Source organism: Pelodiscus sinensis, chromosome 3 (assembly GCF_049634645.1).
Source record: "Pelodiscus sinensis isolate JC-2024 chromosome 3, ASM4963464v1, whole genome shotgun sequence".
Classification (NCBI taxonomy): domain Eukaryota; kingdom Metazoa; phylum Chordata; order Testudines; family Trionychidae; genus Pelodiscus; species Pelodiscus sinensis.
This window is the reverse complement of record NC_134713.1, coordinates 200,289,465-200,317,035: the sequence shown is the minus strand read 5'-3', so window position 1 is coordinate 200,317,035 and position 27,571 is coordinate 200,289,465. Positions and strand designations below refer to the sequence as shown.

General features: G+C 66.0%; 1 protein-coding gene across 1 annotated transcript in view; it reads right to left on the bottom strand.

Annotated features, from left to right (window-relative positions):
* Positions 1-294: 294 nt before the first annotated feature.
* Positions 295-27,571, bottom strand: part of LOC142828102 (inactive tyrosine-protein kinase 7-like) — a 43,591-nt gene continuing 16,314 nt past the window's right edge. Inside the window, exon 2 of the mRNA XM_075925940.1 lies at positions 295-785. Coding sequence (XP_075782055.1) covers positions 310-785 — 476 coding nt within the window. The 3' untranslated portion in view covers positions 295-309. The remainder of the gene's footprint in view (positions 786-27,571) is intronic.

Genomic DNA, 27,571 nt, shown 5'->3' with positions numbered 1-27,571 from the left:
GCGTGCCCACGCCTGCCCTCACCCGCCACGGGACAGGCACTGCCTCCACGCCTGAGCCAGTGACCCCGCCCACGGGAGCAGCGTGCCCACGCCCGCCCTCACCTGCCACGGGGCCAACACTGCCTCCACGCCTGAGCCAGTGACCCCGCCCACGGGAGCAACGTGCCCTCACCCGCCCCGGGGCCAGCACTGCCTCCACGCCTGAGCCAGTGACCCTGCCCACGGGAGCAGCGTGCCCACGCCTGCCCCGGAGCCGGCACTGCCTCCGAGTCTCAACCACCCTACCCCCACCCCGACACTGCCCTGGCACTAGCTCTGAGGTGAGGATTCCCGGGGCCCAGCAGTCCCAAGGGGAGGGCCCTGTGGCGCTGGGCGGAGGGGCCAGGCTGCAGCGCACGCCCTCGGCAGCGGGCTTTCCAGGAGCGCAGGGGTGCCCCGGCAAGGGAAGGCCGCAGGGAGGCCCAGCCCGCGGGCCCTTCTCTCCGACTCACACTTGATATTGAACGAGGCGTTGGCTGTCCGGGCCTCCTCTCCCGTGAGCCGGCTCGTGGCCACACACTGGAAGGCGCCGGCGTCCTGCTGCCGATCCACGGCTGTGAACTGCAGGCTGCTGCCCTCCTGGAAGCGGCGCTCCGAGTCCTGGACGGGGAGCCCGTTGTGCAGCCACTGGACGGCCACGTCGCTGGGCTCGGCCACCTCGCAGCGCAGCATGGCACTGCGCCCGTGCAGGGCGTCCTGCGAGGACGGCTCCTTGGTGAAGAGGATCCGGGCCCCAGTGCCCACGGCTGCAAGGGAGACAGGGAGGGCGTCAGCTCGGGGGAGGCGGCAGAGCAGCACGCGCAGTCTTGGTGCCGAGGCACAGGCAGCGGGGAGACGCAGGCCACGCCCGGGTTACGCCGGGCACGGGCTCCTGGCCACGAGGGAAGGAGCTCGCCTGCGGCCGCCGCCAAACCAGCCCCCAGAGCCATCGGCCCGTTTGCTGCGAGTGAGCACAGTCACATCTCGCACCGGACCCCAGGGCTGGTGGGACCCGCCCCACTCCACAGCCCAGCCAGGCCGTGGTCAAGCTGGGACTGAAACACCGTGAGGGGCGGAGATTAGGGACCACAACCAGCCACTCAACCAGCCAAGGAGCAAGCGCTTAGCGGTTAACGCTGCGGACGACTCGCGTTTCCCCCCCAGCCGGCATGATTAGCAGGCTGGCCAGCAGCCCGGCTCAGTCCTGGCTCGCGCTGGGTCTGGCCTGACCCCGCTGCGGCTCTGCATGCAAAGTGTAGTAGGAGGCAGGCGGGCAGGCAGCCTGGCTCACGCCGGGTCCAGGAGCTCAGACCGCGCCCCCCCGGCCAAGGCTGCTGCCACCCCTGCATCAGAGGCAGCCACGCGGGAAGAGGCAGCCAGTCCACGAGGGGAGCTGGTTTGCAAACGGCTCCCCTCGCCGACCGGCTCCCGCCTGGCCCCCGCCCTGCTGCCTCGGATACAGATGCTGCAGCAGGGAGTGGCCGGCAGCTCCTCGGGAGTGAGGCCAGATTGCACTGCCTGCCGGCCCCGCCCCCGGGGACGATCGAATAGTCGAGTAACCGATGAGAGCTCATGAGGTTAATCAACCGTTCAATTCACCGAGATTTAACATCCCTAACGGAGATTCCGCCCCTCCCTAGGGAACCCGGCCCAGCGCTCCCCACCCGCCTCGGGAAATCGTTTTCCCACCCAACCGAGCCCTCCCCCACCGCAACTTGAGCCCATGGCTCCTTGTTCTGCCACCTGCTCCCACTGGGAACAGCCTCTCGCCAGCCTCTTTGGAACCCCCCTGCAGGGAGTTGCAGGCTGCTCTCAAACCCCCGCTCGCTCTTCGCTTCTGCAGACTGAACAGACCCAAGTCCCTCAGCCTCTCCTCGTAGGTCATGTGCTCCAGCCCCTGAATCATTTTGGTCGCCCTCCATGGCCCCTCTCCAATGTGTCCACGTCCTTCCTGTAGTGGGGGGCCCAGAACTGGACACAACACTCCAGATGTGGCCTCCCCAGAGCAGAGTAAAGGGGATTAATCACGTCTCTGGATCTGCTGGCAATGCTCCTCCTAATGCCCCCTAATATGCATGAGCCTTCCCAGCTACCAGGGCGCCCTGCTGACTCCCCTCCAGCGTCTCATCCACTGTAACCCTGGGTCCTTTTCTGCAGAACTGGTGCCTAGCCAGTCGGTCCCCAGCCTGGAGCAGCGCTTGGGATTCCCAGCCAGAGTGGGCTGGTCCAGGGTGGGCACTGGTGAGGCCACCCCACGCGGGGCCCGTCTGCACCAGCCACACAGCCACGCCGGTTACCGCCGGCAATGGCGGAGACACAGCCGGCTGCGCCCATTCCCAGCATGCCGCGCAAGGGGGCCCAAGGGGGCAGGTTGGGGGGCGCTGGAGGCGGAGGCCGGGCGTTCTGCACATGGAACGTCTGCCCAGCGGCGAGGGCGATTCTGCACAGGCCCCTTGCTCACAGCGAGGCTGCCCGGGGACCCCACGCCTCTCCAGAGACAGCCCTGCCGTCTGCACCGAATACTGCCGGGGGTGGGGCGCCCCACAACCCAAGCCCCAGGGCCTGAAACCTTGGGGTCTTGTGCCTGGAACAGCCCTTTCAATTCTGCGTGTCCCGCACGACAGCGGCGCACGTCCAAAGGGGGGTCTGTTATCAGTTGCCACATCCCACATGTCCTCCAAGGAAGTACAGCCCCCCAGCGCCCAGCGCCACCCCCCCCCAGTGCTGCCAACCTCAGCGCCACCCCCCCCAGTGCCCCACGATGCTGCCGACCTCAGCGCCACCCCCCCCCAGTGCCCCACGGTGCTGCCAACCTCAGCGCCACCCCCCCAGTGCCCCACGGTGCTGCCAACCTCAGCGCCACCCCCCCCAGTGCCCCACGGTGCTGCCGACCTCAGCGCTGCCACCCCCAGTGCCCCACGGTGCTGCCGACCTCAGCGCCACCCCCCCCCAGTGCCCCACGGTGCTGCCGACCTCAGCGCCACTCCCCAAGTGCCCCACGGTGCTGCCAACCTCAGCGCCACTCCCCAAGTGCCCCACGGTGCTGCCGACCTCAGCACCACCACCCCCCCCAGTGCCCCACGGTGCTGCCAACCTCAGCGCCACTCCCCAAGTGCCCCACGGTGCTGCCGACCTCAGCACCACCCCCCCCAGTGCCCCACGGTGCTGCCAACCTCAGCGCCACCCCCCCCAGTGCCCCACGGTGCTGCCGACCTCAGCGCCACCCCCCCAGTGCCCCACGGTGCTGCCGACCTCAGCGCCACCCCCCCCCAGTGCCCCACGGTAGCTGCCGACCTCAGCGCCACCCCCCCAGTGCCCCACAGTAGCTGTCGCATACATGGTACGAGCTGTCACTGCCTCCCGGCTGCCCACGCGCTCGTTCACTCGGCTGTGCTTGTGCAGGTAGCCACGCGCCGAGGGCCACAGAGCGCTAGCTGTCTGACTGGCAGCCAAGGAGCAGATGACGACTTTGCACTGTCCGCACTGTTAACTGGCAGCCGGACGGGCACACGGGGACTGAAGGGACATGGGGGGCCCGGAGGAGTCCGCACAACCCTGCCTCCGGTAGAGGCCCCCGGGCGATCTTGGCCCACGCGGGCGAATGCGGGGAGCCATTCGATCACAGCGGGGCAGCCCGGCTTTCGGGCCAGCGCCCTCCTTGCAGGGATACTTTCCCTGTGAGCTGCTGGTCCGAACAAACCTGGCCGCTGATGGAGGGATGAGTCACCCCTGAGTTCAGCGCCGGGGGATTAAAGTGTGAAGCAATTCATTTCACCCCAAGAGTTGGTAAACCAATCAAGCAGCAATCAGGAGCCTGGGCAACACAAACAGGAAAGGGCAGACCCGTTATGAGCGGCCCCGCGTTACCGGCGCCGTCACGACACGCTCCGAGCGGACCCGCTCCCGGGCAGCGGCCCGTCTGGGCAGAGGAAAGCTGCCCCGCGACGGCGGGGAGCGAGACGGCTGGGGCAGGCCAGTGGTTCAGGCTCTGGTGTGCTGGGGAGGTGCCCTGTGCGCCGGACGCCCGGGAGATTCCCGCACCGCCCAGCTGAGTAGCAGAGCGCCCCCAGGTGGTGCACACTCGCACAGGCCACGGCGCGTGTCACAAAGCCATTCCGCACACCGAGGGCAAAGGCCGGAGGGCGCCCCGGGGGTTACAGGGCTTGCTGCACAGCGGGGACGTGTGAAGACCGGGCTGGGCCAGCCGGAGCCAGGCGTTGCTAGGACGCAGAGGCCGGATCGCTCTGACGAACCCAGAGACAGCCCCTTGCCCCGCTTGGTCTCGCTCTGTATTTGGGGGGTCAAACCCCGAGTGGGCCAGCAGACCCAGGTGCCAGCACAGACCCAGGTGCCAGCTGGATTAGGCTCTCGAGGGCCAGGATGCACTGGGCCCCTCCCCCGCTGCTTGGAGCGGAACAGGACGAGAATTCGGGGCCCCAACTCAACGGCTGCAGACGCTGGACCCAGGTTTTCCAGGGACTGGCCGGGGCTGCAGGTCAGCGGGGCCTGGCAGCAGCCCGACACGGGACCTGCCTCCGCACACATCCCTGCCCAGCAGGCTGGGGGGCGACTCCCCCCTTCACCTGCCCCTGGGCCCTGCCGCCGCACGCTCGCACGCTGGCTCAGGAGCTCCGGCCTGGCCCTGGGTGACCCCGCACTGGAAGGGAGGAGCACGCTGGAGCCAGCCCGTAACCCCTCGCTGCTGGAGCCGGTCAACGGAGCCAAGAGCCCTCCGGGCGATTCCTGCGCCCACGGAGCGAGGCGGCCGCATTGCCAGCGCGGGGGCTGGCGGGGGGTGCTCGGGCACCGGGGGAGGAACTGGAAAGAGCCAGCTTCTCCAAGAGGCTGGCGACGCTAGAGGCACAGCCCCTGGCACGGCGCCAAGGAGAAGCACAAACTGGGGAGACTCGGGCCCGAACCTGGAGGCAAAACCTATTTTCACGCCCGCCGCCTCGCTCCTCCTTGGCCGCCCCAGGTGAGCCAATGCCGAGCCACTGCTCTGACTGGAGGGGCTCCGGCATCCCTCCGGTGCCAGGCCAACCCCCGCCCCGCGCCTGAGCAATCGCCAACAGCTTGAAACAATCGGAAATCTCTCCCACTTCCTCAGAGACACGTCTGGGGAATGCGGCCTGACCGCCACTCGGCTCCGGTTCCGGCTCCGGGTCCAGCTCCCCTCATCTTCGCACGGATGCTGCGCCAGGAATCGGCTCCCTCATCCCGCCTCCTGTGCAGCGTTGCCACGGCCGCAAAGGCAGCCTCCTCCCAGCTATGTGTTCTGACAGAGGCGGCTCGCCCCCGTCTCAGGACACCGCTCTGGACTCTTGCTGATTGCAAGGGCCCAGCGCGGCCGCGCTCGGGAATCCGGGCAAGTCACTTGGCGAGTCAGCCAGCCGCCCCGTCCCCCCGCATGGCTGCGCCCTGCTTCGGTCCTGCCGGTGGGTAGAGAGGGGCCCGGCCGTGAGATGACCCGCAGCGCAACCTCCTGGCTGGCCGTCTGCGAGGGCTCAGCCAACGCACCGCGAGCCCGGTGGGCCTGGCAGCGTTTCCTCAGCACCCGGCCGACAGCCGGCAGGTCGCCGTACACGTGGCCTACCCACGCTGCGGCAGACAACCCCCCGGGCCGGAATCCCTTGGCCATGGCTGCTCTCCCCGCAGGACGGCGAGTAAACCCCTCTGCTCCCGGAGCCCGGGCGGTAGCCGAGGGGCGGAGCTGCCGCCTGCCCCCAAAGGGCCGGGCAGCCTCCCTCCGCGGCGCCCGACTCCCCTCCCTGGGCAAGGAACATAGGGAGGTGCAGGGGCGCGGTCCAGCTGAGCCAGTCGCTGGCTGCTTCTGGCTGACGACATTGGCTGCTCCGCCCTCCCACGAGCCAACGTCCCGTTTCCCGTGGGAGGCGCCGATGGGACCTGGCCAGGCCCCGAGAGCCCAAAGCAGACGAGCACCAGGTCCCGCGACCCCCGCCCACCGCAGAGCCACAGGGAGAGGTTCTCTGATCCGACCTGGAGGAAACATTCACCCCCCTCAGCTCCGCCCTCCTCGCATCCTCAGCCACGGGGTATAAGCAGACTCCTGCGCCCCGTTTCAGTGCTCGCGACTCCCGCCTCCGCCTCCGCCCAGGCTGCGAGGCCCACAAGTTCTGGGCACCTCCAAGCAGGCACCCCCAGACCTCTCGCTCCTGGCCAAGCGAGCCAGGCCTTTCCCGGCCCCGCTCAGTGGGACGTTCGGCACTTCCGCCTATCGATGCTCAATTTCAGCAGGATGGGACCGGGGCACCACCAAACACCAGCGTTTCGCACCCTCCAACAAAAGCGTGAAGCCGGGCCCTGATTTCTCACGACTGGGAGCTGTGTAAGCAGGCGGCGCGGCACGTCCCGAGCGCTTTCCCCTTGCTTTGAAAGGCAGTCTCCCCGGCCGCAGAGAGGAAATCTCTCTGCACGCTAGGCCTTTTCTACAGCTTAGCAGGGTGGGGAGACGCTCAGAGCCCAGGGCTGGGAGCCAACCTAAACATTTAAAGCGATTTGAAAGAACGGGATTTGCAGCCCCCATCCCGCTGCGTGTGAGGGGCTCCGGCTGAGAAAGGCCCTCCAACCCGTGGAGTTGACAATAAAACATTTTAGCCAGCCAGGCCATATGGAACTACTTTTGAGGCCGGGCGAATGTTTGGATGCGGCTGGCTTGTTCTAATCGACCTCAACATCTGGAAATTCCTTCAGAGCTCATCAGGCGAACTTTGTCAGACGCACACGGCATGCGAACCAGAATTTTAGCAAGAGGAAAAAAAAAAAAGAGAGAAGAAAAATCTTCCCTGAACTCAGAACCACACTGATCTTGCTCATCTCTGGCCCAGTGTCAACTGGGCCACAGCACAAAGCTACCACGGGGAGGGGGCTGCTGCCAGACTAGCCACAGAGGGGGCAGGGCACCGGGGGGAACACAGGACAAGCCAAGCCTGTGGCTCAGACGTACGGTGTCAGGGGTCACAGGAGAAATGCTCTGACCACGGGACAGCAATGCTGGGAGCCCAGTTAAACAAGAGGAATTGGAAAGGCTCAGGTCTGTCTGAAGTTTGAGATGCCCAGGACAGCCGAGAGGAGTCACACAACTGGAATGTTAAAGTCACTGGCCACGTCCTCTCCAGACACAGCGGTTCCCTGAAACTCAATCCCCCTTCTCAGCAGTCCTTAGTATCGCGGCTCTTGCTACATCTCAAAGGCGGAGGCGCAGCGGGGACAGCGAGAACCCCCCCCCTTATCGACTGAACGAGCCGTCGATGGAAGTTTCACCGACTACTCGATTTGCAGAGTAATCGAAATGTCACGTCCCTACGTAGCACGACGTCGCTCAGCGGTGTGAAAAACCCACACGCCCCAAGCGACAATTAACCCTGCGGATGCCTGGGTGTAGCCAGCGCTAGGCCGCCAGGCGAATGCGGAGCCCTGGCGCTGCCGGGAGAAGCCAGCCTGGCCAGCGACACACTGCAGGGTGGGAAGAACGGGCAAGCCCTTGGCTCCATCAGCCTCCCCCACGCTGCTCCTGGGGGGCGCTGCAGCCAGGGGCTTCCCACGGCTCTGCCAGGGGCTGTGCAGGGGAGGGGCCGTGCCGCCTGCTGCCAAATTTCTAACCCAGGACAGCAGGGAGAAGGGAGCGGAGCCGGTCTGGCTCCAGGCCTGCGGACCCATCGCTGAGAGCAAGGCTGTGGCAACCCCGCCCCCGGCGGGAACATGGAAACAGCTGGCCTCCCGAGGGCTGCGCGAGGCATTCCTGCAATGCCACGCTCAGCGGGGCGGCAGAGGCGGGCTCCGCCACACATGGCTCGCAGCAGCGGGCGCAGGCGCGGCTCACGGGCACTCTCCGGCCCTGCGGCTCCATTCCTGGGTCTGCACCCCTCCCCCCCGTAACCACAGCTTCCGAGCAGCCTGAACGTCAAAGCCCCGCAGGCACCCCGGAGCAGGGACTGCAGCTCCCCCGTGGCCATGCGGGCGCAGTCTGAGCGCCCGGCCCCTCGTGTTCCTCCCCACAAAGGTCCCCAGCTGCCTCCATCCTCCCTCTCCCTTCCCCCAGCAATCCCCACGCTGGGAGGCCTGAGCATGCGTCATACCCTCACATTGCAGCAAACCAACGTCCCCTCCAGGATGCCGCGGGGCTCCAGTCCCAAGCCACCACCAGAGAACGAAAGGGACATTTGCAGAAAGCTCTGCGCAGCAGCATTCCAGCTGGCAAGGAGCTTTGACCTTACGGTCCCCACTTCTCCAGTGTGTCTCTGTAGGGGCTCCGCCTGAGTCTCTGAGGGCACGTCTACACTAGCTCGGTAGTTCGAGCTAGGCAGGCAGATGAGGGCAACCAGAATTGCAAATGAAGCCCGGGATTTAAATTTCCCGGCCTTCATTTGCATGTTCCCGGGCGCCGCCATTTTTAAACCCCCCTTAGTCCGAGCTCCGTGCCTGCGGCTACACGCGGTACGGAGTAGGTAGTTCGAATTAGAGATCCTAATTCGAACGACCATTACGCCTCGTTCCACGTGTAGCCGCGGGCATGGAGTTCGGACTAAGGGGGGTTTAAAAATGGCGGCGCCCGGGAACATGCAAATGAAGGCCGAGATATTTAAATCCCGGGCTTCATTTGCAACTCCAGTTGCCCTCATCTGCCTGCCTAGCTCGAACTAACGAGCTAGTGTAGACGTGCCCTAATTGTTTCTGTCTGCTGCATAACGAATCGGGCAAGATTTAAGTCAACTGCGCTGGTGGGACAGGCCTGGGGAAAGACTGGCTTTGCGTGGGCTAGGACCGGGGAGGACCGCTGCTGTGCAGCACGGCCGTTTGAAATGGCGGCTCAGACTCCGGTTTGACCATCGAAACGTGGAGCCCAGAGGAAGGAGCAGCCCTGAGTGGCCAGCGGGAGACGCTGCCCTGCTTCCCGGGAGCGGTGGGCGTGGGCCGCGGGTATTCCTTTCTGCCAACGACGAGAGGGGAAGGAGATTACCGGGCTGTGCCCTGCGCCCGCAGAAGAGTGACAGTGGGTGCCCTGGAGTGGGTGGCTAACGCTGCCCCACGCATGGGGGACCTCCCAGACCAGCGTGCCAAGGCCTGGCCCCTCCTCCCGACTCCCTCCCTCTGCAAGAGCCCAGCCCGGCTCAGCCTCCCGCTGCTCCCCGGGGCGCGTTTCAACGGAGACGATGGCTCGGCTCTGCCCACGAGGCGACAAGCTGGGCGGGGGCTCGCTCCCGTCTGCGACATGCTGCACAGCGGCGCGTAGGGCCACGGGACAGCAAGCCCGCCATGCCGCAGGGCCAAGCGCCAGGAGGGGAGGGTATCTCCATCTCCCAGACCCGCTGGTGCAGCAGCCTGGGCGTGACAGCGGAGCCCCGAATGGTCGCACCAGCGTGAACCATTCGCGAAGTTTCCCATGCGGGCGGCGGGCAGGACCAGCACAAGGGCTCAGCGCGACGCCCGGGCAGGGGGGGAGAACCAGCACATCCAACGATGTGGGGATGTGGTCGCCACCCCAAAGCTGGCTCATCCCCACGTCCTCCTGCTGGCTTCCTCAGGAATCCCCACGCAGGGAGGCAAAGCGACGGTATCGATGGGGGGGACCGTCTACACTAACCTCCTGGAAGAGACACTGGCTAGACAGCACCTGGCCGTGGGCCGCTAATCCATGGCAGACAAGTATTTCACCGCCTAGACACCCCCTGCCGCCGGGGGGCTCACCTCAGCCAAGGACGTGCCACGCAGCAAGACAGCCCTCCGCCCTGACACGACATCGCTGCTCCCACGCGGGCTGCCCCGGGGCCAGGGCTGCCTCCCACGCTTGCTCTCCAGGCTCTGGCGCAGCCACGCCCGGGGAAGGAGGCGCCCCCGCACACTCGGCCACAGCTCCCCTGGCAGCGCGGCAGCGTTCGCCGAGGGGAGACGCTCCGCAGGTCCTGCTCCCATTCGACACTCCGGTCCTGGGGAGCTGCGTGCTGGGAGGTCCCGCCGGGAGACGCCACCGAAGGCGCAGAGCAGCAGGCCTGGCTTCCCCGGCCGCACGAGGCGGGTGTGCGCTGCTGAGTCTACAGAGCCCTGTACACGGCCAGCGGGCCACTAGGGCTGCGGGGAAGAAGCAGCGAGTTTCCTCGCGGGCTCAGCAGTCCAGGGGCAAGAGAGGGGCAGGGGCCTGGCCTGGCCTTACGCTCCACTCCATCGGTTCTGGAGGCCCCACGACTGGCAGCATGCAAACCCAGGGTCTTCCTCGCTCCCGCCTTCCCGAGCCAGCACCAGGCCTTCCACCGCGGGGACAAGGCCAGGGAGCACGCTCAGCTTCCCGGGAGCCGACGGGAGTGGGCACGATGGGAGTGGGCACGTTCCGGGCAGTAGCCATCTGCCAGGCTGGCTTGGGCCTGGGCCAGCAGCCGCCCCCTTGGGAGAAAGAGCGAAGTGTCCCTCGGAGGCAGACACTCGCGCTGTACCTGCCCCCGCCCTGGGCCAGACTCTCCTCTGAGCAGGGAGGACCAATGCTTCCAGGCCGGAAGCCTTGAAGTCTCTTCCTTCCAGGCCACCGAGATGGGGGCGGTGGGCCCTCCCGGCGCAGGCTGCAGGTGCCTAGCCCGAGGAAACAGCCCCCAAGGGTGAAGCTGCGCGACTGGCCTGCAGAGAAACCGGGGCCCGTATCCACGTGAAGGCGGTCGGTGCCTCGGCCAGCCAAGCAAGGCGTGCTCACCAAGCCTTCCCCTTGAAGCCACAAGTGCTGAAAATGCTTCTGGCCACTCACCCCCAGCCGGAGCCCCACGGACACAGGCAGAACGTCACAACCGCACCGCTCTGGCCACCCCCTCCGCATTCCCCTGTTCGAGGCCCGGCCTCGCGGGGGGGCAACGGGAAACGCCGAACTGCGCCAGCGAAGCAGCCCCGGGGTCCCGCATGCAAACGAGGACTCTGGCCAGCTGGAGAACGGCCGCGTCAGCACGGAGGCTGCACAGCAACGGGAGAGAAGGGGGCAGGAAGCCTGCACTGCACGGGGATCCGGCCAGCTGGCTCGGCTGCAGAGGAGCGGCTGGACCCAGGCACACAGGCACACAGGGAGCGGAAGCCCGGTCCGAGGAGCCGGCAGACGGCGGCTGCCAGGGCGCTCAGCTGGGCTCTCCATGACACGCAGCATCCGCACCCTAGGGAAAAGCACGAGGGCAGCGCCCCCTCGGCCTGGCAGTAGGAGGGGAGCTCGCTGAGCCTCTCGCCGGCCCGTCGGGCGCTGCACTGATCAACCAGGGCCACTGCCTCCGTGCTCACGGCAGGTCCGCGACTTCCGACCCAGCCTCCTCCCGCGCAGCAGGCAACGGCGGCGAAGCTGCAGGCCCAGCAGCGGCTGCTCTGGCGCGGACGCAGGTGGGGCCTGCCTCTCTGCACCCGCGTGCAGTCTCCCCCCACCGCCCCCCCCGGCAGCGCCTGCGCCTGCTAGCCAGGGAGGGAATCCAGCGCAGGCTGTGCAGACCCGGCAGGGCCGACAAGGCGTCCGCTGGCAGACTCCCAGCGCGCTGAAGGCGGCCAGGCCCCCGGGGAGCGGGAAGGGCCGAGTTACAGAACCTGCCACTGCACCCTCGCTCGGCCTCTGAGCCAGGCCCCAGGAGCCACCCTCTGCCTTTGCCCTGCAGCGAGCCTGGGCCTGGGCCCCAGCCCTGCCCTGCCCCCAAACACCAGTGAGGGGAAGGGGCACCTCCATCTCGCTGGGCGGCCCCCGGCCTCGGTGCTTGGGAGCCAGCGACAGGCCTGCCCGGGGCCCGTTCCTCAGCCTCAGGAACCGGTGTTTGGTGCTGCTCCCAGGACACCTCTCCAGGGCTTCCGCACAGGCTGGCTCCCACGGGGCCAGGAGAGGGACAGGAGGAGGGGCAGAGAGACTCACACCCCCGTCTGGGGCACCTCTCCCCCAAATCTCGGCGCACACACGTGTGGAGGGGGAGGGGGAAGGGCTGTCCCCCTGCGGATGATTATTGCCTTCTCCACTGGCGCCTGGGGCACCCGAAGGGGGGCAGGGAGCGGGGCTCAGACCCCCCAGAAGGGCAGGGTTCCCCACAGCCCCCCTCCCTGCCCCTACACTGCAGCCCCAAGCCCCCCCCCCACCAGCACTGGTGTGTGGAACTCGTCTCTCCAAAGCAACTAGGGCGCCAGGTCGCGCACCACTCGCGGGTCCCCACCCGGCAGCCGCCAGCCTCCTCTGCACTTGCTGACTTCTGCCCCGCTCAGCCCCGCTCGGCTACAGGGCCTGGGTGTTTTGTCTCAAGGGCTGGAACGCTCCCCCCGGCCCCGAGAGTCACAGCCGGCGTGTGGCCCTGGGCTCCGTCCCCGCGGCGCAGCTGCCCGGCGAGCTGAGCTCTGTGCCCACAACCCAAAGGGGCTGCAGAAGGCAGGTGTGGCTCCCGGCCGGCAGGGGCCCGGGCCCAGCGGGAAGGCACGGAGCGGCGTTCAGACCGCTAGGGCCTGTGCTCTCTCACAAGGCTTCTCTTGGCTCTGAACGCACAAATCACGTCACCCGGGGCACAGCTGGCACGTGGGCAGAGCTGCAAGGCTGGCCTCCGCCCAGGGCTCACCCGCCCAGCCACGGGCACGGGGAACGGGCCACTCCGCCTTCGCCGCAGCACCAGCCTGCGTTAGACCCCTCTCCGGGAGACAGGGCCTGCAGGCACGGCCGTAGCAACGCCCAGTGCCTCTGCATGCCTGTCGGGCCCCCTCGGGCCCACACCGCCCCACAAGCCCTGCTTAGTCGCTCGGGGAACTCGCTGTGTCCACAGCTCCTCAGGGCGGGGCAGCAGGCAACCAACAGTTCACCAGCCTTGATGCATGTGCCCCGCTGGGTCCCCTTGCTCGGGCGGGGGTCCGGCAGGGGCAGGCTGCTGTGGGGTACCAGCCGAGGGGGAGACTGCCACCTGCGAGTGGGGCGGCAGGGGGGACGCAGGCCCACCCACTCCACCGCGTCCCAGCCCAGAGCAGGCTGCTGCGGGGGCAGGGGGGATCCGCTCTGCAACGCGCTGCCCCGGTTCTGGCCCAGCCACACGGGGCTCAGTCGCCCCGGGCTCCTTCCCGTCCCCCCTCGGGTGGGACCTGTGCCCAGGACAAGCCCTCTGGGCCTCGGAGCTCTGGGCCCCCGGCCAGGCCAGCAGCCCCTCTAGTCTGTCTCCCAGTTGGGGCCCCGGCAGCCCAGGCCTCCACCTCCTGGGTCCAGCCCCTCCTCTGGGTGCGCAGGGGAGGCTTCTGGCTCCTTCTGGTGCTGGCCTCCCTGGCAGGCCTTTTATATTCCTGGCTTCCGGCCAGGTGCTGCCCACCGAGGCTCGGGGAGGGGCGGCTCCCCCGGGGGGGGTCAGGGGGCGGCCGCTCCGCCCCAGTCCACGCTTCCACGAACCACTCCAGCACGTGGGTCTCCGCAGGCCACGGCCCAGCACATGAGGGTTAAGGGGGCCAAGCAGCGACCTGCCAAGGGAGCAGGCGGGTGCTTCTTTACCTCCTCCCGGCTGCCCCCCACAGCCCGCTCTGCCTCAGCGCCGCGGGGAAATCAGCATGGGCTCGGTGGAGCAGCTGCACAGACGTCCTTTCAGGGCTGGATTCACAATGAAACTTACTGTGCCCTGGCATGGTCCCCCACAGGGCCGGGCAGCCCAGCATCAGGCCCAGCAACCCCCCTCCCCCATACACAGGGGGTGGCCGCTGGGGGGGGGGGGAGCTCCTCTGCAGCGCCGGGAGCAGGGACGAATGTGTGGCAAGGTGAAACGGAACGTGCCTCTCGACGAAACACGACTTGCGGTGACTTAAATCCCCCATTCGGGAAGGGTAACGAAAGCCAGCTGGTTAGTTCCCAAACTGAGGAAGTTTCTTCGGAGGAAGCTAACCCCCCCCCCCCCATTCATGCTTCATTTACACATTCTAGTTCTCACGGTGGCTTCATACAGACGCAAGCTTCCCTCTGGATGCGCCGCAAGCTCCATTCGAGTGGAGGGAGGAAGGTTGGGGGGTTCCACAGCGCTCTCACCCACAGCCCGGTGCAAGAGCAGCTCCTGGGACACGCAACACTGGGAAAGATCCAGAAGTGCTGAGACAAGAGACCACAGACCCAATCGCGGTGCCTCTCTGTTTTCAGGCCCTTCTACCAGAGGAGGGGCAGGAAGAGCCAATGCTCTTTCTTGGCTGGGTCCCAGAGGGGCCCCACAAAAGAAGCTGAGCACAGGGCCCACGAACTCCAACTCTGCACTGCGGCCCTTGCTCGAGATGGCCAGTGACTGAGCTAAATGGCTGTTAAAACCAGCGAGCAACGGCCGCCCACAGCTCTCCCTGGGCCCTTGTCCTAGACGTAGGGGCGAGGCCTCCAGGGCAGGCAGGACCAGAGCACGGGATAAAAACCAGGCAGAACCCGCCGGCCCGTTCGGCGCACCATAAAGCAGCTGAAAGGGGCAATTCTCTACCCCATTCTGCACCGCACCTTTAAACAGCCCAGCTGTTCCTGGTTGAGCGACCAAGGAAATGCCGAATGTAAACATGCCAATTCGCTGTGCCACTTGTCAAACGCGGCGGGCGAGAACCCAAGGGCAACGCTACCTCTTCCATGGCGGGGGTGTAAATGTAACCTCTCTTCTCCCTTCCCCGCCCCACACACGCCGGTTTCCATCAATGCCTTTCTGACGGCTTCCCTCCCAAAGCCCCGGCTCTGTGTTTACAGCTGGACCGCTCATTCAACATCCTGTCTGGAATCGGACCGCTCCAGGCGGCCAGGACGGACATGGAGCCGGAAGGACCATCTGGCTGAGCCGCGGGGAGGGACGGGGCCTTGGAGAAAAGCCTTTTCCGACGGCAGAGATTCCGAAAGGAGACTTCTCGATCCCCCCGACAGCTGCGGGGATTCGCCACTGAATTCCTGCACACAGCTGCTCCATTGTAACTCGGCTGCCGGCCACGCTTCTCTGCTTACCGCCCTCAGAAGCCAGGGCGACCGGCTCCCAGATTAGCCAGCCGGCTGCTTTTACCCACTGCAGGTGCCTCTGCAGCTCCCGGCTAGGGGAGGCAGGGAAGGACAGCTTGCTGCTGCTCTGCACGGGGGCACTGCTCTGCACAGCGAGTCTCTAGCCTCGGAGTCACAGGGCCGGCGTGCGGAGCGTACGGCACAAGCGCCCAGTGCCCTGCTCCAGGCGCTGCACAGCGAGTCTCTAGCCTCGGAGTCACAGGGCCGGCGTGCGGAGCGTACGGCACAAGCGCCCAGTGCCCTACTCCAGGCGCTGCACAGCGAGTCTCTAGCCTCGGAGTCACAGGGCCGGCGTGCGGAGCGTACGGCACAAGCGCCCAGTGCCCTGCTCCAGGCGCTGCACAGCGAGTCTCTAGCCTCGGAGTCACAGGGCCGGCGTGCGGACCGTACTGCACAAGTGCCTGATGCCCTGCTCCTAGCGCGGACGCCCACAAGTCTCCTGAGTATTTACCAGGCCCTGGCTGCTGCCCCTGGTTTTTTGCGGGCGCACTGGTGCCCACTTTCCATTGGGCAGGATGAGAGGGTGGTTACAGCCCCCAGCTCTGCCCCAGGCCCTGCCGCCATTCTCTCAAGGCCACAGCCCACGCCCCCCCCCCCCCCAGTTCCACACCTTCTCCCAAGGGTGCCAAGCTCTCCTCTCCCCCCGAGCCTCCGGCCAAACAGCAGACTGCGGGCTGCAGGAGGCGTGCGGAGGGAGGGGCAGAGCTGGTCTGCAGGCCTGGCAGCAGGCAGGAGGAGCTGTGGGGGGCTGCGTCCCCCAGGGGTGCACCAGCCCCAGCGTCAGCGTCCCAGCGCTCGCCCCAGGAAGGCCGCAGGCCACCTCTCAGCAGAAGCACCGTCTGCAACAGACACAAGCTGCCGGCAGCAGTTCCAGCAGGGAGGCCAGGCTGGAGGCAGGGAACCCCGCAGCGGCTGGGATGCAGATGGACAAGAAGCACCCCTCTAGACGAAGCCACAAAGGCCCCCTTCCCCCAGCTTCTACCCCCCCCCCTTCCCGGTGACAGCTCAGGCCCAGCCCCGCGGGGGGGGGGGGGGGGGCACGGAAGGCAGGCATGTGACTACCAGGGGGCGGGACTCTGTCCCTAAGCAGAGGAGACTAAACTGAACTCTGCACAAATCCAGGAACCCTCTGACCCCCCCTGCCAGCCGTTCCCTCCCCAGGGCGCCTGGGACCCCACTTTGAGCAGGAAGAGGTAGAAATGCCTAATTGTGACTGGGGGGCGTGGCCCATCAACCAGACACCCCCAAGCAACGCTGCTGCCCAGCCTCCTCAGCTGCCCGTGGGCAGGCGCTAGGCCCCCGGCTCCCAAACAAGGCGCCGGTGAGACCGCCTAGGAGCCCCAGGAACTCTCTCGCCCAGCCTGGCTCTGCCCGCCGGCCTCATGTCTGTGGCGACACGTCTCTCTTCTGCCCAGCCCGAGAGCACGGCGAGGGGCCACAGGCACGGCCACGGCACTGGGTGGTGACCAGGATTCCACGCCTACCCGGGGCCCCCTTGTGCTGCACAAGCGCTCGAGCTAGCCACAATCTGGGACCGAGAGGCTCGGGGGGCCCAGGACACACGGACACTGCCAGACGGGGGCAGACCAGAGGGGCTGTTATCTGTCCCTTTCTCAACGGCTCAAGCAGCAAGGCCAGGGGCGCGCCACCTTCCCCGCCCGAGAGGGAGCTCTCCCGTGGGCTTGCAGCGCCAGGCAGAGCGCCGACGGCCTCTCCTAAGCTCTGGCTCGCGGCGACGGGGGAGAGCTGGCACACGCCAAGTCAGAGCTGTCCGGGGTTTATTTTAGACACGTCGGTCGATATTAAAAGCCTCGCAATTAGCGATCAGAGCTCGTATTTCCTGGGCTCATGCAATATTTAATCAACGGGGGAGCAGCGCTAAATATGCCTGCACTTCGAAAGCTGCATGGGCCCATTAGCGCCACCGCAGGGGGTGCCAGCAGGGCACTTTCGGGCAGTGCAGCCCGGCAGCCCAGAGCCCCGGGAAGAGAGAGCGAAGCCCTGCTGAGCGCGAGCGTCACACTGAACCAGCGCCCCCGAAAAGCCAGCACTTCCGTCCCCAGCACCAGCTCCCCGCGGCCCCGCCCTCTGGAGAAGGGACCAGCTCTAGCGCCGCCACCAAGCCGCAAGCGGGAGCGGCAGGCAGGCGCGCGCTGCGTTTGGACAGCGACTGTCTAGGAAGGAGCACTGCAAAAAGAGATCTGGGGTCAGAGTGCACCACAAGCTAAATAGGAGTCAATAGCGTGACACTTGCAAAAACAGCAAACGTGAATCTGGGCGGCATTAACAAGAGTGCTGTGAGCAAGACACGAGGAGTCGTTCTTCCGCTCTACTCTGCGCTGGGCCTCAGCTGGAGTGTTGTGTCCAGTTCTGGGCACCGCATCTCAAGAAAGATGTGGAGAAACTGGAGAAGGTGCAGAGAAGAGGAACAAGAATGATGAAAGGTCGAGAGAACATGAGCGATGAGGGAAGACTGAAGGAACTGGGCTTGTTTGGTTTAGAAAAGAGAAGACTAAGGGGACATGAGAGCAGTGTTCAGGTATCTAAAAGGGTGTCACGAGGACGAGGAAGAAAACTTGTTCTCCTTGGCCTCTGAGGTCAGGACAAGAAGCAAGGGGCTTAAACTGCAGCGAGGGAGGTTTAGGTTGGACTCAGGGTGGTTAAACACTGGAATCAATTGCCCAGGGAGGCTGTGGGTTGGGTCTCAGGAGCTTGCCCCAATGCCTGATTTGCTGAAGAACTGTCTGCCACCGGAACCGTCTGGCGGACCCAGAGAGAAGCTCTCCAGCCCTCGATTTGTCCAGATACAGCCGACCCCAGAGAACCAGCAGGGATGCAGGGTACAACAGGGGACCTGCTCCCTTCCTGTCGCCTGGTGGAGGCTGTGTCCTTCCTGGCATGGCTGGTGACAGCCAGAGCCCCTCGCAGGCGCTAACAAGCCCTCAACACCAGGCATAAAAGATCCCTCTTGCGTGCTAGCTCCCGGGGCCTTGTCCTGGACAGCTGCAGGGTCCAGAACCGACGCTCTTGGTCACCTGGGCGCAACACTGGAACGGGCAGTGGTCTCCCATCGGCTGACATCACCCCTGTAGTGCAAGGGGGGGCTGTCTGCTCTGTGACCCGGGTCCCCCTGCGCTGGGATGGGAGATTCTCACTGACTCTCCCAAATGTGGATTAACCCAGACGCCCAGGGTCAGCCTCCCAGGGGGAGACAAAGGGAGGAGGGCGGAGACCCGCACCTGGCTGGGGGGCAGGGCTGGAAGAGAGTTTTTTAGTTTCTGGGTGGTATCATGGAGGAAGCAGCCTAGGCAACAGGCTGGGATTTAGGGGCCCAGGCTCCCCCATCTCAAGGGGGGCTGAGGCATCCTAGGCCTGCCCTGGAACCAGATTCCATCTGTGCTGGGCTGTATCCTGGAGAAGCAATAAACACCCTCGGTGCTACTGGCTGGGGGAGTCTGCTCGTGCCACGACATAAGAACATAAGAACGGCTGTACTGGGTCAGACCAAAGGTCCATCTAGCCCAGCAGCCTGTCTGCCGACAGTGGCCAGCACCAGGTGCCCCGGAGGGGGTGGACCGAAGACAATGATCAAGCGATTTGTCTCCTGCCATCCCTCTCCATCCTCTGACAAACAGAGGCCAAGGACACCATTTTATCCCCTGGCTAATAGCCTTTTATGGTCCTAACCTCCAGGAAATTATCTAGCTTCTCTTTAAACTCTATTATAGTCCTAGCCTTCACCGCCTCCTCTGGCAAGGAGTTCCACAGGTTGACAACACGCTGTGTGAAGAACTTTCGCTTATTAGTTTTAAATCTGCTACCCATTAATTTCATTTGGTGTCCTCTAGTTCTTCTATTTAGGGAACTAATAAATAACTTTTCTTTATCGGCCCTCTCCACACCACTCATGATTTTATAGACCTCTGTCATATCCCCCCTCAGTCTCCTCTTTTCTAAACTGAAAATCCCGGTCGCTTTAACCTCCCCTCATATGGGACCCGTTCCAAATCCCAAACAAGGGTGCAGGAGGCGGGGGAACCCCAACGTGCCGCCACCCCCCAACACACTTCTCTTCTACAGACCAGGGGGCCAGCAGCCTGGGTTACGGGGCCCTTGGCGGGATGGGAGGGTCCCCACAGCTGTGCCTGGATCCCAGCAGAGCACGGGGAACAAGCGGTCTGCTCTGGGGAGCAGAGGAGACGGGCGAGAGGCAGGAGAGCTCTTTCTGTTCTCCCCAGAGCCCCCACTATGCAAGACGGGCCGTGTCCTGAGAGCCGGCACGTAATCTCCCTGGGGCGCAAGAGCATGAAGAAGCTCCTATGGGAGCTAGCGGCAGCACGACAGTCAGCGTGGGCTGAAGCCTCAAACTCCGTGTCCGGGACCCTCGAATCCCAGGCGTCCAGTGTCAGGTCCACAGCCCCGGGGCCAGGGGCCCCAGCCGAGGGCCTGCCCCGGAGCGGCTGGGAGAGGAGTAGGCGCTGGGAACACCAGGAGACCACTGAGGACAGCACCATAGAGGTCTGGCCCCATTTCTTCCTCCTTTGGGGCTGCCCTCCCCTACAGGGAAAGCCCACGCCGAGCATGCCGGGCCTCCCTGCATTTTGGGAGACAGTGGGTCCAAAGAAGCAAGAGGAACGCCCGGCCAGGGATGTCTCCGGTGCAGCACAGGCTGCGAGCCAGAGCGAACCCCGGCACAGCGCAGGCAGCGCCCGGCAATGCCCCACACTTAGGCAAGGGAGAGGTTTGCCCAGGGATCCGCGCTGGCCCCAGCACTGGACTTGGGGGGCAGCCGCACTCAGATGGCCGACGGCAGCAGCAAAGAACCAGACACGGAGGGCTTAGGAAGGCAGAGCTGGGCCCCACGGAGCACACAAGTGGGACTATGGCGCAGACCCTTCCTGAGTCGGTTTAGAGGGAACACAAAGACTGAGCAGCTGGCTACGCTGTGCTCCTGCCTGCCCCAGAGATGGCTCCTCAGCCCCCAAGGCAGGAAGTTAACCATGGGCACCCCATGAGGAGTTGTTCCCTGCCCCGCCCCCTAGCACTCCCATCTCTCTCGTCATCAGGAACCGGGGTCCGCACAACTGCCCCGTGCCTGGTAACAAGCCTGTGTCACCAGGGCCCCGGGTCAGGCCCTGGAAAAGCAGGAGCGCGAGTGAAGGAAAAGCAGCTGATCAGAAACATCTATTTTCCTTGGCCTGCCTGCTCAGCCCCATTCCTTAGCTGCCGGGGGAACATTTTTCCTATTGAGTAGCTGGCCCCTGCTCACTGCAGTCAGCCGTTTGACGGCCCCCTCCGCCGCGGCGCCCTCCACCCCGCTCACATGAATGTTTCATGAGGCCGGAAGGCAGCGGACTCAGAAAATCAATAGGGTGCCTTGGCGGTGCCCGCTCTTCTCCGCTCTCGGCCACTGAAACAGGAACGCAGCTGTCCCCAGGCCCGTGGCAGGCACCCCCGGCCAGAGGGCTGAGCACGACGTCAGTGCCAACGCACACCCCGGGGCTCGCTCTGCACTAGCTCAGCTCTGACCCCGTGCGTGGCACGAGGGAACAGCCCAGGACAAGGGTTTGTAGTTTGCACGTCCCTTAAGAGCAACCCCTCCCCCTCCCACCCCGACACCCAGGGAGCTACAACGCTCAGTGTGGAAAGCAAGGAAGTCACCGGCCAGGCAGATTTTCTGATTGGCTTTTAACGGTGACGTCTTGGACAGCGGCGGCTTATTTTGAAGTCAAAGCTTTTCTTTGTCCTCGTCAGACTGAGTGACACCCGCCACAAGAGGGCTGGCTGCTGCTGATCTTTAACAGGGCACGTGACTCTTAGGTTAGCTTTGCCATAGCCGCTCTCCACAGCGAGGACGAAGGCACCGCAGATTACAGCCTGAAAGGCCAGGGACAGTCACGAACGGGCCTGCACTCACCTTGGAGCCGTCACTGCTCTGCAGATGACAGGCCGAGTCCCCTCCGCGTCACCTGCTGGCGCCTGGGTTTCTCTTCGGGACAGGCCGACCAGCAAAGGAGGGCGGGATTAAGCACAGCGCGGTGGCCAACGACCAGCCGGTTGTACTCACAACCCAACTGAGCCATTGCAACTAGCTCAGGACGGGGCGGGCCACAGGGAGGGCGGTACAAGTCACTCGCCACCAGGGGCGCTGGACAGCAGCAGGCGATGGGGTCGGCGTGCAGCGTCCTGGGGGCACTCCCCTACCTGGTGTCTCCTCACATCGCCCAGGTGCTGCTGCCATCCCACTGCGTGGAGCCCCTGGAGACGGAGTCTCTGGGGCAGGGCTGTGTGGGGGCAGCCCCCAGCACGAGGGGATCTTGGTCCCTGACGAGGGTGCCCAGGGTGACGGCATGAGCCCTGCTCCAGCTGGCACATCACCTGCATTACAGCCCCCCCCCCCCCTTCGCTGTGCAGCCCTGGGGAAGCGTAACTCCCCCGGCCCACGTGCCACACGCCCCAGGCACCCAATATCTGCCCGCCAGCCCTTTGGAGGCCAGCGACGCCGCCAGGCACCGCTCACTTGCCCAAGGCAGGCGCCCCCACCGCTCCCCCTCCCCTGCCACCGGCACCAGGGATGTTAAACGGCGGTTAACTGACGAGTCGCGGTTAACGTCCATCGACTAGTCGACAGGCACGTCCGTGTTCCGCCTTGGGAACGCCGCACGCAGCCTGGGGCACCGGGAAGTCCTACTGACTCCAGGCTGCACGCGGGGGAGGGGGGGGGGGTTAAACGCACCCAAGTCCCCAGCGAGGGGCGCTCGTGCATCTCAAAGCCATGGAGCCCAGGGTCAGCGGGGCGCTCCGAGTCCCCGGGCTCCATGCTACACTGCCCATTTGAAATGCCGCGCGGAGCCGGGGTCAGCTGGGGACTTCCCTACCCCGCGCCCACTTCCACCCAGTGGGAGCCTGCCAGCTCCCAGCCCACAAGCTGGCACGGAGGCGACTCCAGCCCAGCAGGCTGCAACACCTTCCCTCCCGCCTAATTTAACAAGTGAACTAATTAAACAGGATTTCACACGCCTGAAGGGAATCCCAGTTACACCGTCCCCAGTCCCGCCTTTGGAGACCCTGGCTTCTCCAGCAAGGGCTTCTCCGCTCCCATCCGGCCCCCACCCACACTGGCTTCACGAGAGCCAGTCTAGACAGCGTGGGGAGCCACGTGGCGGGGGGGAGCCACGCGTGCAGACGGAGCTTTTTAACGAGCCTTGCGGGAACCTGCTTGCAAATCCAACAGGCCAGGGCCAGGCAGACACAGCACAGAGGCGAGAAGCCTCGGAGAAGCGGGATCGAAAGCCTGGAAGAATCCACCGACCGACCGTCCGGGGACTGGAACCCACGGCCCTATCTGGAGGAACAGGGTGGACCAGGCCGCAACACAGGCCCACGAAGAGCAAGCCCTGCCCGCCTAGACCCGCTGCCGTGGGAAGCTCCCCACTCACAAGTGCCCGCTCTGGGCAGGGGCTGGGAGCCCGCTCCCATCAAGGCTCAGGGAGGCGGCGGGTGTGGACATGAACCGGGGGGAACCATTTCCACGGTGGGCCAAGGAAAAGGCTGGCACCCGCCGGGGAAGCGTGGGGCGGGAGCCGCCAGCGCGCAGGGGAAAGCATATGCATGCGGCACCGACTGCCAGCTCAAACCCAGGCCCTCGAACAAAGGGCGCTTGTGTTCTACGCTCTGCCCAGCTGCTGGGAGCAGGGCGCCGGGGCTTCGAGCCAGCTGCGTGTCGGCGCACAGCGAGCCCCCGCTGCAAGGGCTGGGACGCACGGCCGAGAAGCAGCCACGCCACCAGCAGACGCTGTGTTAAATCCCCGAATCCCAGCCAGGCTCAGCGGCGTCCGCACACCAGGAGCCGGGGAACCCTCCTCCCGCCATGCCGACAGCCAGGAGTCGAGGGGCCGAACGGGATGCTGCCAGGGAAGGGCGCGAGGACCCCACACCCCCGGAGGGTGGCTCTCGGAGCAGGTGCATCGTGCAGGACACGGGGAAGGAAGGCTTGTGCCGGGGCTACTTAGCCCACCCCCCCCCTTTGCAGCGCCGGAGTGCCTCTCACAGCTGGTGTGGTTACGCTAGTGAGCAAGGGGCCTGTTACTGACCTATCCCCCTGGAGGACTTCAGAGAGGCGCATGAGCAGTTCTCTGCCTCCAGAAAGCCTGTATGAAGCCCAGGGCTTGGTCTACAGCTCGGACCAACCCACCTCTCTGGGGGGTGAAAAACTCCCCCGCCCAGCAATGTAGCTAGCCCAGCCCTGCCCAGCGAGCCTGCATCCCCATCGGCGTGTCCTTCCCCAGGCAGCTTGGTTGTCTCTGCTTTGCAGTGGGGAAGGGGCGCCGGAGCCTGCCTAGGCTAGCGGTGCAATGCAGCTGTGCTGCCTCAGGGCATCTGCGTAGGCGCTGGAGCTCTCACCGACATGGCTAATGCCCCGCCCCCCACCCTAGGGAGCCCCCCGCCAACACAGCGCCGTGCTGTAGCCAGACACAAACCCCATCTTGGTTCCCCCCCCCCCCCCAGAGAGCAAGAGAAAGGCAGTCAGCCTTTGATGCCCTGGGAACGCAGGTGTGCTGCCTGTCCCTGACTCTACCATAAACAGAAACCAGACAGTAAATGGGCTAGCTGACGACCCGGGGCCTCCCGTCGCCCTGATGGCTAGTACCAGTAATTGACACGCCTGCACTGTCCCAGGAGAGGAATCTTCACCCATCACATACCAGAGGTGCCCATTGTCTGCATTTTTCCCAGGTGTGAATTATGCTTTGCACCCTTCGTGGGAAACTTGGTGTTCAAAGCCATTTTTCCTAATTGGCCACTTGAGCCCAGGAAGAAGCCTATGTGACCCAAGGGGTATAAAAAGAGGTTCAGCCGCCCACCCCATTTGAGCTCCAATCATCTATACCTGCTGGCAGGTATTGATTGTCTCCCGAGGTCTGTGGGACGCCCAACCTCGCCCTACTTCTTCCCGAGGGATTGAGAGAAAGACGCTGGCCACGCCAAGTCTGGAACGCAGGGGTGAGAATATGTACCTGCTATGTGTCTATTTTGCATGCATTTAATAAGAGCTCAGAGAACCAAAAGGGTTTCATGGTACCTGTAAGTGACTTATTAGTGTAATTTCTGTCCTGTCCTTTGTAGTGTCTGTATTATCTGTAACACAGCAGTAGCATTTAACAACTAAGTTTACCCTGTAAGAATAAAATAGTAACTGTTTAAGCTTTAACCTGACTCCTTCAGTTGCTGTAACAGAACCAAGCACAATTTAAAAGAACTTCAGCCGGTCATAAAGGGACAGATATAGGAAGAGCTTGGGCGTTTGGATCTGTGTCACACCCAGGTGGCACAATCCACTGGGGCACCTTTCAGCCTTTCCCCAAGGCTGCCCTCTGCGAAGGAACCCCTGTGTTCTAGCAGCTAAAATCTAAGGTGTAATAAGCTCTTCCTATATAACGGGGCGTCTGTTGGCCTGCTGGCCACCCTCTGCGATGGGACCCAGGTCCTAGCAGTAAAGGCATGGACGTTAAACCTTTTCTCGGAAACATACACACACACACACTGCCCTGACCGTCGGCTGACACGTGCGCACGCAGCCGCACACCACCAGGACGCGCGTTGCTCAGGGCTGTTTCGGCCTGCGTTAAGGAACCCTCCCATTGGCCTCCAGGACGTGGACACGCCCAGCCACGGAAAACCCCTCCACGCTCCAGCCACACAGCCGCAGGGCTGCTCCACTCCTGCCCGGGTGGGAGGGGCGCTAGCGGTGCAAATCCAGAGGCGCTCAGAGGCTGGCTCCGAGGAGCTACCGACGCCCACCTCACCCCTGCGCTGCACCAGGGCGGGTGTGAGCGCTACCGAGAGCCTCAAGTCCAGGCAACGACGTGGCTTCCCAATGGGCGGCCCGCTGCCCCCGGAAAGCAGGATGCACAGGGAAGGGAGGACGCGTCAGGCTGCAGAAGCGGCTGGCCGTGCTCAGTGCCAGGCTGTGGGCATCGCAACGCAAGGCAGAGTCTGCCCCTCAAGCCAAAGCACGCAGCCGTCAACTCGGCTAAGCGGGGGAACCCGGAGAAGCCTCGTCAAGCCGTTCCTAAGAGCACCAGCGCGCCAGTGTGCAGCACAGCTGGGCCCCAGCAGACAAAGCCGCTCGACAGATGAAGAGCCAAACAGCTGTTGGACGTTTGCAACCAGCCTGACAGTCACATTCCGGGGGTTCCAGCAACGCTTCCGGCCTGGCCGGCCAGTGCCTCCTGCACGCGCCAGCCAGAGACACTGCCCAGCGGTATCCGCAAGAGACCACGGCCCCCTGGTCTCCTTCGCCAGCCCCCGGGGCCGTCCCGGCTCTGCAGGCTGGAGACCCACTGAAGTGGGCCTGGAAGGCCCGGCTGGGCTGGGGTCAGAGCCGCTGCACTCCAAGGCCCGGGCTCGGCGACGGTGAGGTCGGCAGAAGCGTCTACTCTGCAACGTTGCTCCTGCCGGGTAGTCGCCCACAGCAGCAACGGAGTAACTGCACCTCCGCTGGCGGCGCCCCCGGGCCGTGCAGGCTACTCACGGCGCACTCGCATCGCCGGCTGCTGCCAGCTGCGCATGGAGCCCGCGCCCTGCCCCGAGCCTGGCAGCCCCACCCCGAGCCGCAGGCAGGGCTCAACTGACCATCTCCTCAGTGTCACGGCTGCTGTCCTGTCCCCATTTAGTCCTGGCTGAGGGTTGTCAGCCTCGGGGTCGGGGAGCTCCAGCTGCCAGCCCCGGCCCAGGGGCCCGCCAGAGCCCCGTGCTCCAGCTGCGAGTCCCGGCCCAGCGGCCCGCCCGCGCCCCCGTGCTCCAGCTGCGAGCCCCGGCCCAGCGGCCCGCCAGAGCCCCGTGCTCCAGCTGCGAGCCCCGGCCCAGCGGCCCGCCAGAGCCCCGTGCTCCACCTGCGAGCCCCGGCCCAACGGCCCGCCAGCGCCCCGTGCTCCAGCTGTGAGTCCCGGCCCAGCGGCCCGCCAGCGCCCCGTGCTCCAGCTGCCAGCCCCGGCCCAACGGCCCGCCAGCGCCCCGTGCTCCAGCTGCCAGCCCCGGCCCAGCGGCCCGCCAGAGCCCCGTGCTCCAGCTGCGAGCCCCGGCCCAGCGGCCCGCCAGAGCCCCGTGCTCCAGCTGCCAGCCCCGGCCCAGGGGCCCGCCAGAGCCCCGTGCTCCAGCTGCGAGTCCCGGCCCAGCGGCCCGCCCGCGCCCCCGTGCTCCAGCTGCGAGCCCCGGCCCAGCGGCCCGCCAGCGCCCCGTGCTCCACCTGCGAGCCCCGGCCCAACGGCCCGCCAGCGCCCCGTGCTCCAGCTGCCAGCCCCGGCCCAGCGGCCCGCCAGAGCCCCGTGCTCCAGCTGCGAGCCCCGGCCCAGCGGCCCGCCAGAGCCCCGTGCTCCAGCTGCCAGCCCCGGCCCAGCGGCCCGCCAGCGCCCCGTGCTCCAGCTGCCAGCCCCGGCCCAGCGGCCCGCCAGCGCCCCGTGCTCCAGCTGCGAGTCCCGGCCCAGCGGCCCGCCAGCGCCCCGTGCTCCAGCTGCCAGCCCCGGCCCAGCGGCCCGCCAGCGCCCCGTGCTCCAGCTGCGAGTCCCGGCCCAGCGGCCCGCCAGCGCCCCGTGCTCCAGCTGCGAGTCCCGGCCCAGCGGCCCGCCAGAGCCCCGTGCTCCAGCTGCGAGTCCCGGCCCAGCGGCCCGCCAGAGCCCCGTGCTCCAGCTGCGAGTCCCGGCCCAGCGGCCCGCCAGAGCCCCGTGCTCCAGCTGCGAGTCCCGGCCCAGCGGCCCGCCAGAGCCCCGTGCTCCAGCTGCGAGTCCCGGCCCAGCGGCCCGCCAGAGCCCCGTGCTCCAGCTGCGAGTCCCGGCCCAGCGGCCCGCCAGAGCCCCGTGCTCCAGCTGCGAGTCCCGGCCCAGCGGCCCGCCAGAGCCCCGTGCTCCAGCTGCGAGCCCCGGCCCAGCGGCCCGCCCGCGCCCCCGTGCTCCAGCTGCGAGCCCCGGCCCAGCGGCCCGCCAGCGCCCCGTGCTCCAGCTGCCAGCCCCGGCCCAGAGGCCCGCCAGCGCCCCGTGCTCCAGCTGCGAATCCCGGCCCAGCGGCCCGCCAGCGCCCCCGTGCTCCAGCTGCGAGCCCCGGCCCAGCGGCCCGCCAGAGCCCCGTGCTCCAGCTGCGAGTCCCGGCCCAGCGGCCCGCCAGCGCCCCGTGCTCCAGCTGCGAGCCCCGGCCCAATGGCCCGCCAGCGCCCCGTGCTCCAGCTGCGAGTCCCGGCCCAGCGGCCCGCCAGAGCCCCGTGCTCCAGCTGCGAGTCCCGGCCCAGCGGCCCGCCAGAGCCCCGTGCTCCAGCTGCGAGTCCCGGCCCAGCGGCCCGCCAGAGCCCCGTGCTCCAGCTGCGAGTCCCGGCCCAGCGGCCCGCCAGAGCCCCGTGCTCCAGCTGCGAGTCCCGGCCCAGCGGCCCGCCAGCGCCCCGTGCTCCAGCTGCCAGCCCCGGCCCAGCAGCCCGCCAGCGCCCCGTGCTCCAGCTGCCAGCCCCGGCCCAGCGGCCCGCCAGCGCCCCGTGCTCCAGCTGCCAGCCCCGGCCCAGCGGCCCGCCAGTGCCCCGTGCTCCAGCTGCGAGTC